The sequence below is a fragment of the Cetorhinus maximus genome, chromosome 2, assembly GCF_964194155.1.
Source record: "Cetorhinus maximus chromosome 2, sCetMax3.hap1.1, whole genome shotgun sequence".
NCBI lineage: Eukaryota > Metazoa > Chordata > Chondrichthyes > Lamniformes > Cetorhinidae > Cetorhinus > Cetorhinus maximus.
In genome coordinates, this window is record NC_135880.1 from 133,257,607 (window position 1) to 133,276,252 (window position 18,646).

The following is an 18,646-nucleotide window of genomic DNA, read 5'->3' on the forward strand; positions in this document are numbered from 1 at the left end:
GTAACTTTGCAAGATTCTAGGGAGATAAAAGTAAGTTGTGCACCATGGGCTGTTCAGCACATAGCAGAGAAACCTGGCCAGCAATATCCTTTGAGCTCCCCCTTCTTCATTTACTAATTTCACCAGAAATGCGACGGAAACTTTATTTACACGGGTGAGCGAGGCTTCCGCTATACTTGTGGCAAATCGCACCAGTGGGGTAGTTCTGAGGAAATTCTTGGCCAGGGATTCAGAGGGAGCCACTTATCTCAACATCTAGTAGCAAGATCAGCTCAAATGGATTCAGCAGGAAACTAATTTTGATTATACCAACCAAAGGCAGGGGATGCACAGCATATGTTACAAAGAAAACAATTTCCACCTCCCAGAAGAAACATAAAATAATTTGAGGAGCAATACTTCTGTAGATGCTTTTGGGCATGAGGCAAATGATTATTTCTATTTATATATGCCTAAACATCACATATTACCTTGATTACAGTTACCCCAATGCTTGCTTACTCTTACAGAAAAAAGATGGTCTCAAATTTTTTGAAAGAAATTTGGTATGAGGAACAGATATGCAGAGTATTTCTTAAATGGTAAAAGATTAGAAAGTGTAGATGTACAAATTAAGGGACCTGGGTGTCCTCATCAATAAGTCTGAAGGCTAACATGCAGCAAGCAATTAGGAAGGCTAATGATATGGTAGCCTTTATCACAAGAGGATTTGAGTACAGCAGTAGCTAAGTCTTGCTTCAATTGTATAGAACTTTGGTTAGACCGCACCTGGAGCACTGTGTGCCGTTTTCGTCCCCTTACCTGAAGAAGGCTATTATTATTTGTTCCTGGGATGGCTGTCCTATGAAGAGAGATTGGGTAAACTGGGACTGTCCTATGAAGAGAATTTGGGGAAACAGCCTGTATTCCTTAGAGTTTCGAAGAATGAGAGGCGATCTCATTGAAAGTTACAAAATACTTAAAGGGATAAACAGGGTGGATGCAGGCAAGATGTTTCTCCTGGTTGAGGAGTCTAGAACCAGGGGACGCAACTTAAAAATAAGGGGGAAGCCTGAGATGAGAAATTCTTTCAATCAGAGGGTTGTGAATCTTTGGAATTCCCTACCCAAGAGGGCTGTAGAAGCTCAGTCATTGAGTATGTTTAAAGTAGAGGCTGACACATTTCTACATACCAATGACGTGAAGGGATATGGGGATAGTGTGGGGAAAAGGGGCATTGAACTGGATAATCAGCCATGATCGTATTGAATGGCGGAGCAGGTGTGGCAGGCTGAATGGCCTACTCCTGCCCCTATGTTCCTAAGCATCCTCATTATCCAATAGAGACATTGGAACATGTTAGTTCTTTGGGAATAAAAAATCTTTGAGGAAAACTATTATTTGCAAAGTTTGTAAATATAACATTAGTTGTGAATGAGGTCCATAATGTGCAACAGATTAATTGCTCCAGGGAAATTGAAGCAGATTATTGCTTACAGTGACATGTTGTTGAACTAACATAGTCCTGAGTTACCTGGCCGCCTTAGCCGCTTTGGTTCCATCTGTATGCAAGTTGAGCTTTCTGTCAGTAATTAACCAATCTTGAGAGATTCTATTGTAACAATTTAATGGGCAGGATTTTGAGGTCGTCGGACAGGCCCAGTGGGTGGTCCTGGGAGCAACTGGGAAACAGCCTACCAACTGCTGCCGAAAGGCTCAGCGCTGCCAGGGTGGGGGCGGGAAGAGTGCGAATGCTGAAGTCGGTGCAGGGGAGCGCACAATGAAAGCTCCCTGACGGCAGAGAGCTGCCCCAGGGAGCTGGAGAATTTAAAACCATCAAATAAAGATTTTAAAATGCAGAAAAAAAATGTCCACACATCAGACCCACTCACCTAAACATATAGATTATAAAAATTCTGCCCAAACATTATTTTTTTAAGTGACTATCAGAAACCTCATCCCGGCCTTGGATGAGGTTTACTCAAAAATCCAAAAGCCACACAGCCGATTCGCCTGCCCGCCAACTGTAATGCTGGGTGAACAGTGAAAAATCCAGGTTAATTAATACATTAATGGCCTTAATAGGTCTCTTAATTGTCAGCGGGCATGCTGCCAACTCTCGCGCACGCCTGCCGACTGAAATATCGCGTGAGTGTGTGATGATGTCGGGAGCTCGCCAGACATCGTTGCGCGCTATTTTGTGCTTGGGTGTGTTGGGTGCTCACCTGCATACTGAGTGAAAAATCCTGCCCAATGAATGTAGGTATTGCACATTGCACAATGCATTATGCCACAAAAATGTGACACCTTTTCTGAGTGTTATGGTGCCAGTAGTCTAAGCTATGCCAGATGGTCCCCCTGTAACGTTCCATGGTCTAAAAATGCAGGAGTGCCTAATTGTCCCTGCCTTAATCCCACAGTGTGAACAGCCTGCTCTCAAAAAGGGAGGCCTGAGGGGCCCCAGGCTTTAGGGCTCAAGCCTTCTCATAATGTGCATTGTGCTGCAGGTCGCTGTTTTCAAGCAAGTGACTGGGTTGTATTGCAGGGGTCTCGGGGAGGAATAGATGGGTCCATGAGTCCGTGGTCAGTGCAGGATCAGGCAGGAAGAATGCAAACCTCAGGAGCACTGTTGAGGTCAGGTAGAAAGATCACAGACCTTAGGAATGCTGTTAGGGATTCAGGTTGGAAGATAATAGACCTTTGAAGAACTGTGGGGAGTACTGTTGGTCAATTAGGAAGGCCACAGGCATCAGGAGCACAATGGGGGTGGTGGAGTTGGGATGGGGGTAGGAGAGGAATTTCAGGAGTACTGTCAGAAGCCATGTAGGAAAATCGCAGACTTTTGAGTACTATTGGCAGAGTCAAGTAAGGATATCACCGGCCTCGGGAGTACTGATGGTGAGGTGGCTTGGGCAGGAAGATTGTACACATCAGGACTGCTGTTAGGGGATAGTGGCCAGTGTCTGGGAATTGGCAGGACTTGGAGTTCAGAATCATGAATGAGGTCAGAGATCTCTGATCTGAAAGCAGCGTTGATTATACTAAGTACTTTTTTTTAACACTTGTATGGTGTTCAGCAATCGCCTCCCTGGAGGCAGTCAGCACCGTCACTCGCTACTTCTGGCCAAATCAAGGTTGTAATTGGGTCCAGAAACAGGTGTTAGGTTCTGTAATTGCAAATGGATTAATGCCTGCTTCAGGTGTGGGTAAAGGACACTTCTTGTTTGCCTTTTACCAAGATGGCATCCAATTCATGGCAGAAGTGTGCGCATGCTCAGTAGATGCTACTTTGGTCTTGAAGTGGCATCCATAATGCCCAAACAATGGGAACTACTGATGTTGCTCCTTGTGTATCAGTGCAACTGCTTGTTTTTTTTTTACTACAGATAGCTGAGGATTAGAAGCCATCCAAAAGCCACTAGATCCCAATTAAGGGAAACAAAATAAACATTGTCGCTGTATACTGGCAGTAGGAAATTACTACACAACCATACTGTTTGGTTGACTGATAGCACTAGTGTAATGTGAGATACAATTCAGTGTTTTAACATGCATTTTGCATGCAAAGCATTTCAAATTCATATTTGATGCTTATCCATTTAATATTTATGAATGTAAGTGCTATCTATGAAATAAAAATGGAACAAAAATAGATACATAATTGATTAAAGTATAATATCTGATCCAGATAGTGAAGTCAATAATTTAAATCATGGAGAAGGGGAAGTTCCCAGATTCAATCCTTCGTTGTGCTGAATTATCTGACCTTAACGTCGGAACAGGATTAAACTATACAGCCCGTTGGCTCCGTTCTGGCATTCATTTAGGTCACGATTGATCTGTACCTCAACTCCATTTAGCTGCTTAGCTCCATCTTGATGCCCATAGCCAAGGGTTGTGATAGGAACAATCTTGCTGCCTCTTGGGAGGAAAACCTGCTGAAAGTTTACATGATGTCTTGCTGTTAAATTCAGAACGTGCAGGAAACCCATATTTATAGGGTTCTGATCTGACAATCCAACCACCACTCTCTCCTGACTCTGAAGGAATATTTTGGCCTGACTGGCACATGGTTGCACATGAAGAATAGACAATTAAATGAGGAAGCAGAACTTTGCCAGTGCTTGCACCATATTTCAGTGTGAATAATCTTCCAGGAATGAATAAAATCCGAGGAAAATATAAAATGCACCTTTTGCTCCAATTTTATATAAAAATTCTGTTCCATTTAGTAAAACAGTTGTTACAGATTTTTCGTAATTCAGCAGCATTTAATACGCTATAGTAGAAACTAAGGTCCTATCCAATGGTCCATTAAACAGCTTTTACCATATTTATCTTACTAAGATTATGGTCATGAATTGCTGTAGAGAGCTACCTTGTCACCACCTTGCTTTAATAAGTAACTGCTCTAATCTACCTGTTAACATTAATTGTTAAAAATGTAGATAATGCTTATTGCTTCAGTTATAGTGACTAACTTGCACAACCTTTCCTATAAACAACATGTCAATAAATTAGTGTTTCCTATCTGATAAATATGCAGCGTTAAAGGCATCAATTTGGTTTGATCAGTTTAGCAAAAAGAGGCTATACTTTGATTTCCTCATCTCTTGCATCTGGATTTTTGGGGTTTTATTTTATAAATAAAAATTTCAATACTTTTTCAAATGAAACTAGATGCGAAAGAAGTCCACCCACTTGTACTATCAAATAGCTTGGATTTCATTTATTCTAAATGGAGAGATTTCATCAACATCACCACACTTGGCAGTGACAAAGAGTTCCCATCTAACAGGAAGTGGAAACATTTTATCCAGTGTCAGGATAACAGGGGAGGCAGAAGGTTTCCAAAAGGGACATGTAGCCAACACGACCTCACAAATAACACCATGCCCTTGTATCAGATGTCAAAACAGTGGAGGGCTAATGAGGGATACCTATTGAGGTTGCAGATTAATGAGGATAGATCATCATGTATGTATGTGTGATGAAGTTCATCAATCGTTCACTTCAAGAGCACTCAGTCAATAGCAGTCCCTCTCTCTTGAGCAATATATTTTTAATTGAGATAAATGTCACATCGTAATGCATTCACTCTACCTATCAAACGCTAAAAGACAAACTGCACCTTGTAGATTTTGCACATACTTTTATGTAGCCATTATGGCAGTCCATAGGATATTGATCAGTTTCCAAATAATCAATATCCTATCAATTCTATCTAGCATCAGTATGCAGTGCTAAGCTCCTGGGTCTTTATTGCCCTCAAGATTTTCACTAAATGCAGGTCAGTGTTGGAATTCACATTGCTTCTTATTTAAATACTATTTAAGTGATTTGATTGGTAATATGGCACTCACATTGTTGCAGAAAGTAAAGAAGTTATTCCATTTTCCTTCCTTTCCCCCTTATATATTAGAAGTAAAATGTAGATTATAAACATATGGACATATACAGATGTTTCATTGTTTTGTAACAAGATCTAATCTGGTTTAACGGATTCTGTTCTATATTAGCAATTACAAAATAAAACGGCCAAATTCCTTAACTGATGACTTGAGTCAATTCTACTAACATTGCAGAAACTCCTTGGTAACATGAAATATCATTTAACAAAAGCTGTCGGTGTGATACAGTATTTGAACTTACACACAACTTAAGAATGTAGTTTAGAAAAATAGTTTTTTGTGCTCAAATCCTGCAGTGATGCATAAATCTATTACCACCCAACTTGGTCAAGAAATGCTGCCAGCCAACCCAAACCGATAGCAAAACTGGACCTGGAAGGGAGGCTCGTGTCTAACCTGAATAGGGGTGGATAGTTTACTCTAATTGCATTTTTACTGGACAGTGGCTCTAATACTAATCAAAGAAACAAAATTGAAATAGTTGAAGTAATTAACATTTATTTATAAAAATAGCTTTTGTTTAATTGAGAGATTTACAATAGTTTTGAATGGAACAGCAATAACTTTGTATTATCAGGTTTAAAAATAATAGTTTTCATCCTTTTGATTGGTAAGATTTAAATTTTGCAATCATTAATTTAAATAAAAACAACAGGCAATTATGTGGATTATTTTATAGGATGTGAGAAAAAGCAAAGGGAATGGTGTATGTGTACTGTTCGAGGACAATACATCTAACAATTTTTTTTTCTGGCTGGCTTTTCATTATAACCCACAAATCTGTTCTGGGAGCTTAATGGGATGAAGGTAATGGGGACTGTTCTTTTTATTAGTATATGTAAAATCTCTAATCAGCAAAATAGCTCGAGTAGTACAAAAGCCTTGAACAATTTAAAGTAATTAATGTTTACCGTATCAAGTAAAATGAATTATAGAGTTGATTTTTCCTTTGGAAGGTAGGCCCTAAGAAAATGTCATTTGAGCAGAAGACAAAAAATTGCATATTTTTGGCATTCATTGTATACCTCAATTTTCTAAACTGTACGTGTTTAAGAATGATGTACTGAGTAAAACTGACATTTTTCACATGGTATTGATTATTTTTGTTCAAGAAGATGATCACCTACTTTCCTAATTTGAACATTGATGAGTGTGTTGCAGCGATATTCTAAATTTCGTATTTTAACATTCACCACTGATCTTAAATCCTCTGATTTTTGGAGCACGTTACTTATGTGTGTGCCTTAAATTGCATTCTGCTGCTTCCTGATTTTTGATCTCTTTTTTTGCTTTTTGCTCATTTGTCTTTTTTTTTACTGTGATGTTGTAGAACTTGGAGCATATGGAAAACTAAAATATTATGACTCAATGACAGAAGAAGGTAAGAACTTCAACATCTTTCTCTGTTACATTATTGTAAAGCCATGAACATACGCATTCTTTATTACAATAAAAATTCATTTTAACAATGTACGTGTCTCATTGTGTCATTTAACATTTTTCCCTGGTCTTCACTACATCTTTACATAAATGTTTCATTTGTTTCTGTGTATTGGTATAACAAATGTAAAATGTGGTGATGTTTAAAATATTTGAATGTAACATGAAACTGTTTTTCTTGTTTATAAGTGTTTCAGTCACTTCCTATGCCTCACTACTTCCTTGTTTTCAACTGTGCTCCATTCTTTAATAAAAGTAACCGTCACCTTCTCAGCTCTGTGATTTTGCAATTGTGCGTGTGTGTGTGTGTGTGTGTGTGCGTATGTGTGTATCTTGATCACTAAAATGTGATCTTCCTCACCTGTAAGCAATTAAGCAACTGGCTTGTAAACTGGGGGTAACTCACTTGGGGTTCTGATGCTGGTGAAATGTCATTTTACCCTCATCGACAGACAAATTCAGGTTCCAACATGGTGTGTTTTCATTTGGTCCACTTCAGTGAAGAGATATACCACATCCATGTTTTGGTTATAGCATTCAGCTCTAAAATATGGATATGATTGAGTCCAGAACAATGAGATGAAATGTGTCTTGTATCTGCTGGCTGTCAGGAGCCAGCCAAAAATAAGATTGAGAATTCTCAATCCAGCTCTTACTGTGTGCAAATCTATAAGACAAAATTGCTCGTGATCTGTGCTGGTTGACATCAAGTTAGCAGCCTTACTCAAAACATAACATGTATGATTTAGGAAATAAAACTTGCCACATATAAGGGGTGCTCTACTGAGATTGAGATTGAGGTTAAGGAACATTTATTGAGGAGCCTTAGCCTAAAATTAATATATGTATGCATTTCCTAGGAATTCTTGATGCCCTTAGGTGTGTAAACTAAATTAAAAATCTGCTATTTTCAGGTTTGGGAAGGGGCGGATGCATTTCTATGCAAATACATTGCTTAGAATTTCCATTTTTCATCATTCTACCACATCTTTCTCCATAGTTGCCTTTTTAACTAGGATGATAAACACTGGACTATTATTTGTTTCCTACCCTGGACATTCTTACTTTGAAACTTCCTACGTTCTGCCTCAGCCAGAAACGTGCAAAAGTTTAGCAAAGTTACTTAGCAAAGTTATTTATGTATTTGTGTGCTTAGGAGTCCTTGAGATTTGATGGTAATTTTTGTGTTTCAGAACAGACTTTGTGGTAACCTCGCCCTTGCAACCCTTTCCCACACCAATTAACTTTTCTAAAACTGGGACTGAAAATAAGCAAACTCTCAACTGTGCAGCCAGCATTTCCTCAATTGCTTGCCTGTAAATTGGAATATTTGAACTGAGTGTCATAATAGAGTTCCGTGACTAGAAACTAACCATCCTCGTCCTACTTATTACAGAAAGATTGAGATTTCAGGACCTGCCAAGTTAATGAGTTATGACTAGGATGGGAGTTGTATGTTTGATTTTATATTTTCTCTTGATTTTTGGCTCACTGTGAAACAGTTGACTACTCTTAATGTCAAGGAGATCCTGGAGAAAACAAATGATTTAATAATTCTCCCACCAGATGGATCCTCAATGGAGCTTAAAATAGTTTCCCAAAGTTTAAAAATAGCAGATGGGGAGGAAATGGTCCTTGTCATCCTGATCAATCCTTGTCATCCTGGACAAAAAATAGTCAGCTGGGAACTGGTTACCAAGTGTGATGTCCAGGGAAATTGGCATGAGCAGTGCACCAGTCGCTGAGCACCTGGGATGCCCATCTAATGTCTCTTTTAGGAACCCAAAGTCAAGTTCTGTGAAAGCCTGGATGAGCATATATCAGTCAGGTTTTTTAATTCTATAACAGCCTAAACTATAGTTCTTTAAAGGACCACTGAAGACCGTGGAAGAACAGCTGAGTTTTCATTTTACTCCACAGCAATTCTGAATACCGTGGGGCCATTGAATTTCCCTGGGCTTCAACTAGCAAGTTGCATTGAGATGCCCAACTGGTGTTCACCACTCACCATTATTTTGTAGATGAGGCCCAACTTCCAATCCACAGATGAGCCTTTCATCAACAGACTCATGTTGCAAGCACATTGTCCCCTTGCACCAGTTTTCAGTGTAAGACTAATTTGCAATCATCATCATCATCAATGACTAAATTTCCTTTAGTATTTATATATTCTGTCAGTATATGGGCCATTTAAACTCATTTCTACTAATGTACTGTTCTGAAAGCACGCAAAACAAAGTTGTCAGTTGGCTTGAAAACAGCTTTACAAGTGGAAATACTTTCACAGTATCACTTTCCATATGCTTTAATGTAAGAAGTATGAAGCAAGCCTGGACATCATTGATGCAGTGGGATTGAGAGCAAGAGAGATGTTTTAAAAATTTGCAGTTTTGCAATCATCAGCTTTGCCTAAATTGTTCACAAATATTCGGACATGAGTCATGCAGCTAGGAGGCCAAATTTGCTGAGCGGTAAATACATCACCCGGATTTTTCAGTCAGCAGCGAAGGAATGGAATCACTGCTTACAGCTGCCTGCAAATGTTTTGAGATTTTATGCCAATTTATGCTATTTACAGATCCTTCCCAGTGTGGCGCCCTCTACAGGGGACTTGTAGCTTTTGCGTGTAAAGCAAGCAAAAGCTTTGCTCTTCAACCACTCGGATTGAAGAGTACTTACTGAGACATGCAGGCCTCAAAATTTACTGCAAAGAATTTTCTAAGGCAGGAGAGTAGAAATTCAAATGGGAAACCCAGAAGACTGGGTTCGTCTGCATGCTATGGAGCTTAAAATCCACTGCGGACTTAGTTTTTTGCTTGATAGGCTTGGCTTCCAGTCGGGCAGGGAACAATCAGAATCCTGCAGCTGCTATTGGGGAGGTGGGGGGGGGGTTCCAGCTCCCAAATCTGGAAGGGGATCGAGCCCAATCACTCACCCTGAAGGTGATGTTTCTGGGGTGGCGGGGGGGGTGGAGGGGTGATCCCAATTTGGAGCAGTGCAGGGGGTGCCTCTTTTGGGCCAGGGGATTGTTTGCAATCCCAGGGAATAAGGTAAACGTGGGGGACCAGGAGAAAGCATGGGTGCTCCTGGCCCACAAGAGGTACTGGAAAGGTGATTATGTTTTTCCTGAAGTCGTCCTGCCTCCCTTGGGCTGCTGGGTTTCTCGAGATCTGGGAAGCACAGCTGGCTAGGGTTAAACATGTATGTGAAGCTAAATATGAGGCTCCCATGTTTACATGGCCAACGCACCTCCTGAGAGCACCTTGGCAGTTCTCTCTCGTGTCCCATCTCCATTAAGCTCACCCAGTGGCTCCAGGTTTGTGTTGAGGTTTTTAAAATTTTTACATACCCCGCCCTCGCTCCCCTACCTCAGCCCAACATTTTTGGAGGGTTAAAATTAGCCCCATGGAATTTAAATGAGGAAGTATAAATTAGAATAATTATTGATAACATCAGACACAGAGCAAAATAGAGGGAATGAAAGTTGAGATTAAGAGAAAGAGATGAGACAAAAGAGAAAATAAAATCAAATCTCCAATAATTCAATTCTTCAGGAATGAGACTCCACTATTGAAATTGAAATTTTCAGTGCCAGAGTGGTACTTTGGCAATAATTAAGACTTACTCCTTTAAAGATTCATTTGCCGCTAAATGTGCTAGTCCTGTCTTTTTCTGGCATGTGTAATGGGTGAGTACAGCAAATTCTTGCATTTCAGAAAGTTAAATGCTGAGAGTTTCAGTGAGGTACCGGTATAATGAAGCTTGTGGAGGAGCAGGGAAAATCGAACAGCAACTTCCTGATTTCCACTTATAACTGCACATGTGCAGATTCAGGAAGTTGCTGTTCAATCTATTCCATAAAAGTCAATGCTGATAGCCTCACCTTGATTAACACAAAATCTGGGCCATTATATCCAAAACTGTAGCGAGATGGTTATTTGTTGGTTCTCAGTTTTATAAGAAAGTAAGTTAGGGACTTGTAAGCCCTGTAATTATTAACAATGTCCCTGTGCAAATATAGAATATATTTTAAGATCTCCATAGCGACCATTAACGTTTAAAAATAAATCTGAGCTTTCAGTTGATAGCTGAAGGGATGACACAACAAGATTTCACATTTTAAGAACTTTTTCTGTAACAAATAGACTAAAAGCACTTTTGACTAAACATTATTATTACAGGCAACTTATCCTTTAAACTACTGAACAAAACTTTTCATTTTTAGTTTTAACACAACCAAAAAACCCACTTCACAGTTCTGGCAGCATCTGTAGAGACAGCAAGAGAATTAATGTTTTGGGTTGATGACTTTTCATCAGAGCAGAGTTCACTGTTTCTCTCTCCACAGATGTGACCAGAACTGCTAAGAATTTGCATGATATTGGAGGCTCTGACTAAAACTTGCATTGAAGCTGAAATGTCTAAGACATAGTTTTGTTGGCATTTCTATAATAGTTTGCTCCGAAAACTTAATTATGCAGAAGTCATACTGGCTGCTAGAAACATTTGTTTTGCAAAACATATGGCAGTACAAATTAATAGAGCCCAATTTTCACAAGGGATGCTACATTGTGAAAGAAATGTATACGTGTATTTATCTTTACCACAACCATGTTCAATGACCTGATTACGTGCTTTGTGTAAGTATCATTACCAGGATGGTGTACCATAAATATGTTCCACAATGCATGATGTATATGAAATTTCACTGGCAGCCACAGTTTTTTTAGTAGCAGTAGTGATGTGATTAATTGGCATTGTACAGTAGAACATTCCTCAAAGAAATACTGGAATTTTCCACACTTTATAAGAAATAACTTAAAGCTCTGCATAGTATAAATCATAGCAACAACTTGTATTTATGTAATGCGTTTAATGTAATAAAATGTCCCAAGGTGCTTCCAATGTGCATTATAAAGCAAAATTCGCCACCGAGCTACAAAAAGTGACATTAGGGCAGATGTCCAAAAGCTTGGTCAAAGAGATGGGTTTTAAGTGTCTTAAAGGAAGAAAGAGAGGAGGAAAGGTTTAGAGCCAGAATTCCAGGGCTTATAAGACCATAAGGCCATAAAACGTAGGAGCAGAAGTAGGCCATTTGGCCCATCGAGTCTGCAACGCCATTAAATGAGATCATGGCTGATCTGATAATTCTCAACTCCACTTTCCTGCCTTTTCCCCATAGCCCTTGATTCCCTTACTGATTAAAAATCTGCTTATTTCAGCCTTGAATATGCTTAACGACCCAGCCTCTACAGCCCTCTGCAGTAAAGAATTCCACAGATTCACTACTCTCAGAGAAGAAATTCCTCCTCATCTCTGTCTTAAATGGGCACCCCCTTACTGTGAGATTATGCCCTCTGATCCTAGACTCTCCCACAAGGGGAAACAGCCTCTCAGCATCTACCCCGTCAAGCCCCCTAAGAATCTTATATGTTTCAATAAGGTTGCCTCTCATTCTTCTAAACTCCAATGAGAACAGGCCCGACCTACTCAACCTCTCCTCGTAAGAAAATCCCTCTACCCCCGGGATCAACCTAGTGAACCTTCTATGGACTGTCTCCAATGCCAGTATATCTTTCCTTAGTTAAGGGAACCAAAACTGTTCACGGTATTCTAGGTATGGTCTAACTAGTGCCTTGTGTAGTTTTAGCAAGCTTCCCTATTTTCATACTCCATTCCCATTGAAATCAAGGCCAACATTCCATTTGCCTTCCCTATTACCTGTTGAACTTGTATGTTAGCTTTTTTGGGATTCATGCACAAGGACTCCCAAATCCCTCTGCTGCAGTCTTTTGCAGTCTTTCTCCATTTAAATAATATTCAGCTCCACTATTCTTCTTGCCAAAGTGTATAACATCACATTTTCCCACATCTGCCAAGTTTTTTGCCCACTCACTTAACCTGTCTATATCCCTCTGTAGACTCTTTGTGTCATCCTCACCACTTGCCTTCCCACCTATTTTTGTGTCATCCGCAAACTTAGTGATAGTACATTCACTTCCCTCATCTAAGTCATTAATATATTGTAAATAATTGAGGCTGCAGCACTGATCCCTTTGGCACTCCACTAGTTACAGGTTGCACTCAAGATCCTGTACGTAATCCTGGTAAAGTTACCTGACTGAGGAGCCTCTGTTTTCCTTTCTCTTGCCGAACCTTCTTCCCTTCCTTCCTAAACGGGCTGTAGTTCCATAGACTCCGTGTCCAATGACCATTCCTCATGTGCCCGCCTTGACTATTTTGATTGCCAAGGGCATCAGGGCCAAACCCACTCTTGCCCTCACCCAAAATCAACAAACCAGCAGGGTTCACTGGTGGAGAGTGAGATTGGGGCCCTTCAGCTCATCCCTGCTCCCTAACCCAGGTTGTGTCTCTCAGCTGAGATCAGCTAATCTCAGCACATCAAATGTCGAATTTTTGTATGGTTCAACTACTCACCAGGTACACAGACTGAACCATGGGTTAAGGGAAGTAAAGCTAATGTGGTTGGTTGGTGGCTGAGGGCCAAAGACGCAACTTGAGAAACTGAGATCTCCACACCTGAAGCAGAATAAATTAGTGCTCAGGGAAGTGAATGTTGGGGCAAAATGAACCATGTTAATAATGATACGGAACTTTGAAATTGCTAATGGCCAAATCTTCTGATCTCCGGATTGTCAGAGATCAGATACAAGACCCAAGATTCATGTAGGAAGCCTGTGGAAGTCCTGCCACACTGACCTCCAAAAGAATTGCCTGGGGAGTTTGAATTTCCGACTGGCTCCTCTGCGAAAGACTGTTCCAATTTACTTATCCAGATAGTTACCCTGGAAATGTTAGACAGGAAAATCCTAGTTTAATTCCTGGATAACTGATCGCTGCCACCACCCTCCCTCCGCCGCCCAATTCACTTACACTAACCCAGACTGTCCCCTCGATCCCCCAACTAACCCCCGGACCTGACTATACCTCCTGACTACGCTAACCCCTAATCCTAACCACCCGACTAACCCCACCCGGCCCTCCGACTACCCCACCATCTGCCTAGCTCCCTGACCCGACCTGACTAGTCCACTTCCGGACTACCCGCTGACCCACCTGCCACCTCACTCACTCATTCACCATTCACTCATCCATACATTCACTAACCTTCACACTGGACATTTGAACTTACCTTATGGCAGCTAGTGCCACAAAATGGGTGGGGGAGCGAAGCTCGTCTTCCCCCTGACGCTCCCGCGCTGCGAGAAGCTCTTTGTGGAACTGTCGACTCCGCATTTCTCAAGAAGCTGGGCTCAGAAGACCCGGCCAGGAATGCAGAGCAGAGTCGGGGTGCAGGAAAGTACGAGTGGAGCGGCACTCGGACGATGATTGTCATTTCATGGAAGGTCTAGGCCAATATTTTCTAAAGGCCGAAATCTCACCTTCAGCAAGAGGCCTGGCACAGCGTCACAGGCTTCTGTATTTAAACGAAATATGACAAAGGACAGAGTGTTCTAAATGGAGAATCCTATCACTGCTTTACCTGTAGAATCAGTGGATACTACAAGTGTGGACATAATTTTCATGGTATTCTCCTTTTGCAGTGTTTGCTGGTGATGGAATTTACTCATTTTAAAGTATATATATTATAGCCACAAGAATAAAAATACAAGCTGAGAGGCATGTCAAGTTCAAATGAAGAGAAGCTGCTTTTCCTTTACCAAACATAAAGCCAGTGTGAAACGTCACACTGTCAACAGGAACAAGCAGGAAACTCTGCACCTTTCTCAGTATAGTACCCCTATTGCTCAGCTGGGGTTGCTGGGGTGAGAGGAAGGGGATGCTGGAGACAGAAGGGGTAAAAAAACGCAGCACAGGTTACAGACACAGGTACAATATATGCCAGTGGCGTTCACAATGCAGCCCAGGGCCAGTTACACCTCATGTCTTTCTCACCTGTGGCCCTCAGCGGATGTGCTGCTCCATGTGTCTCTGGGTATCCATCCCAGCCTGCCAGCTCTGGAATGTTGCTGGCGCCAGATATATATATATATATATAGAAAAAAAATATAGAGCAAGAAAAAGATATTGACCCAAAATAAGTGATTGGCATCGTTTCGATAACACCAGTTAAACCAGCCTTCTCCCCCTCACCCTGGCTCCGAACCAATCTCTGCACGTGACCATACCATGGAAAGATGGGCGCCTCAATGAAGCTACTCTGTTTTAAAAGTAGCATTCAACCTTTTTTTTTGCTTGAAACAAAAAAATATATAATTTTTTACGATTTTAGACAAGAGAACAGGTATTAACAAGCGCTCAATCTAAAACAGATTAATCGCTCACTGGCAAACCCAACATTCAGAGAATTTGGGGTCCATCAAGGTTATCCACATGATCAGAACAACCAGTCAAAGGGCTTAACCCCACAGACTTTACCTAAGTGTGACAGGATGAAGATTACACCATTTGAAGATATTTGTGAATGGCACAGTTGATGAGATCAATGTTTGGGTTCAACCAAGCAGTTTCTGATTACAATTTACAAGAGCTCAGAACTAGCAAAGTGGCTATTGGGAAAATTCACTCCTCCCCCACAATCAGGAGGACATTCACCTCTAATTCAGATCAACTGCACATTTGGATGAAAGCCTGAGAGGTGTCAGCTGTGGCTCAGTTCATAGCACCCTCGCCTTTGAACCAGAGGGTTGTGGGTTCATGTCCCACTCCCGGAAACCAAGAACTGTGATTGTACTCGAAAGAGTTGCAGTCTGTGACTGTTGATAACTCGAAAGAGTTTGGATGAAAGCCAGGTGGAACAACATTATTGGTAACAGAGTTTTAGGTTGCTCAGATGGCTTTGGCAGGGAAGGCATGACCACTGGTGCAGAGTGATTAAAATCAGAGATGCTCAAAAGGACAGAATTAGAGGAGTGCAGATATTTTGTAAGAACATGGGGCTGGAGGCAACTCAAAGCCAATTACATAGGTATGAGAGGAGAGCTGGCTAAGGTTGATTGGGTAAATAGCCTAATAGGTATGGCGGCACATAAACAGAGCATTTTGGCCTGGGGACATTTAAAAAAAGAATTCAAAATGTTCAATAAAAATATGTTTCATGGAAAACCAAAAACTCAGTGAGAAAGATCCATGTATGGTTTACTTAGGAGGTTAAGGATCGTATCTGATTAAAAGAAGAGGCTTATAATGTTGTAAAAAATATTAGTAAGTCTGAGGATTGGGGGTGTTTTAGAAACCAGAAAAGGGCTAGCAAAAAGTTGATGAGAAAGGGAACAAATAGAATATGAGAGTAAGAAATATAAAAACAGATTATAAGAGTGTTTGCAAGTATATGAAAAAAGAGAGTAGCTAAAGTAAATGACAGTCCCTTAGAAGCAGAGACAGGAAAAATTATTATGGGGAATGAAGAAATGGCAGAGACATTGAATAAAGATTTTGGGCAGAATTTTGCCCTTGGTGGGGATGCTCGGCAGGGACGGTCGGGAAGCCGACCGCCGCCCGCGATTGGCACTGCACTGAGATTTTATGCTGGTGGGTCAATTAAGGCCCGCCCAGTGTGAAACAGGAGCGGCAGCATTGAGCACTGCCTCTGTGGGGGGAGGGGGGTGGTGGTTGGGGAGTGTGAGCAGGCTGAGTGTGAACTTCGTGTGTGCGCGTGAGTGAGCGCTGCATAATCTCCCTGAGGCACAGAGCAGATGAATAAAATTTTTTTTAATGTAGTAAAACTTGTCCCCTCATGACTCTGTCACTTGAGCAGGGACATGTTAATAATGAAAAGTTAAAGTTTTTATTTGATGTTAGAAACCTCATCTCGTCAGTGGATGAGGTTTCCAAAAAAAAATGCAAAGGCCGCTTTGCCTATTCATCTGCCCACCAACCGTTAGGTTGGACAGCAGTGATGTTAATTGATACCTTAATGGCCTTAACAAGCCTTTTAATTGTCAGCTGGCGCACTGCCAGCTCCAGCACGCACCCACCGACCGAACTATCGCGTGATTGCGCGTTGACATCGGCATGCTCAGCCGACATCAACGCGCATCATTTCACGCTCGAGCAGGTCGGGTGCACACCCGCCCGTCGAGCGAAAATTTCTGCCCTTTGTGTCTTTCTTCACAGTAGAAAACACAAGTTACATACCAGAAATAGAGGGTACTACAGGGGCTAATAAGTGTGAGGAAATTAAAGTAATTAACATCAGCAGAGAAAAAGTACTGAGGAACTCAAGGGACAAAAATTCGACAAATCCCCAGGCCTATAACCTAGAGTTCTAAAAGCAATAGCTGCAGATGTAGTGGATGCGCTGCCTATGATTTTCCAAAATTCCCCAAATTCTGGAATGCCCCAGCAGATTGGAAGCTAGCAATGTAACAGCACTATTCAAGGAAGGATGCATTGAGAAAACCGGGAACTGAAGGCCAGTTAGCCTGACTTCAGTCATTAGGAAAGTGCTCACATCTATTATTAAGGCAAACTTAACAATGCACTTAGAAAAGCACATATGATTAGAACAAGTCAATATTGTTTTACCAAAGGGAAACCCTGTTTGACAAATTTATTAACAGGTTTTTGAGGATGTAACTAGTAGGATAGATAAAGGGAGCCAATAGATGTAGTATACTTGGATTTCCAAAAGGCATTTGACACAGAAGATTAATGCACAAGATAAGGGCTCTCAGAGTTGAGGGTGATATATTAGCAAGAATAGAGGATTCGTTAATGGACAGGAAACAGAAAGTAGGGATAAATGGGGCATTTTAAAGTTGGCAAGCTATGCCTTGTGGAGTGCTGCAATGATCAGTGCTGGGGCCTCAGTTATTTACAATCTATATTAATGACAGACAAATAGACAGAGTAATGTATCTAAGTTTGCTAATGATACAAAGCTAAGTAGGAATGCTAGCTGTGAGGTGGACACAGAGGCTGCAAAGAGATATGGACAAGCTAAGTGAGTAGGCAACAAGGTGGTAGATGGAGTATAATGTGGGGGGAATGTGAGGTTATTCAATTTGGTCGTAAGAATAGAAAATCAGAATAGTTTTGAAAAGATGTGAAACTTGTAAATGTTGATCTTCAGAGAGACTTGTGTACACTCATACAAGGAACACAAAGTTAGCATTCAGGTACAGCAAGCTATTAGGAAAGTAAATGGCATGTTGGCCTTTATTGTAAGAGGATTGGAATACAAGAACAAAGAAGTCTTGCTACAATCATATGGGGCTTTAGTCAGACCACACCCGGAATACTGTGTGCAGTTTTAGCTGCCTTATTTAAGGAAGGATATACTTGCATTGGAGACAATACAGCAAAGGTTCACTAAATTGGTCCCTGGGATGCGGAGGTTGTCTTATGATGAAAGGCTGAGTAAATTGAGTCTATATTCTCTGGAGTTTAGAAGAATGAGAGGTGATCTCATTGAAACATTTACAATTATGAAGGGGCTTGATAGGGTAGATACTGAGAGGTTGTTTCCCATGGCTGGGGAATCTAGAACAAGGAGGCACAGTTTCAGGATAAGGAGTTGATCCTTTAGGACTGAGATGAGGAAATATTTCTTCACTCAAAGGGTTGTGAGTCTTTAGAATGCTCTACCTCGGTAGGGTTGTGGATGCACCATCATTGAATATGTTTAAGGCTGGGATAGACAGATTTTTGGAGTCTCAGGGAATCACGGGATATGGGGAGTAGGTGGGAAAATGATGTTGAAGCCCAAGATCAACCATATTCACATTGAATGGCTGAACAGGCTTGAGTCTTCTGGTGCTCCTATTATGTTCTCTTGCAGTCTAGTGGAAAAAGGGTGAAAAAGATTGTGAAGCTGATTTTCTGTCCCTCCA

General features: G+C 41.0%; 1 protein-coding gene across 2 annotated transcripts in view; it reads left to right on the forward strand.

The window, feature by feature from the left end:
• Window positions 1-18,646, forward strand: part of LOC144697550 (sodium/potassium/calcium exchanger 2-like) — a 302,291-nt gene that overhangs the window by 191,120 nt on the left and 92,525 nt on the right. The window contains exon 3 of one of the 2 annotated variants that reach the window (XM_078569600.1): window positions 6,721-6,771. The exons of the other annotated variant lie outside the window; for it this stretch is intronic. Within the exon in view, the coding sequence (XP_078425726.1) occupies window positions 6,721-6,771 (51 nt within the window). The remainder of the gene's footprint in view (window positions 1-6,720; window positions 6,772-18,646) is intronic. 2 annotated transcript variants of the gene reach the window in all.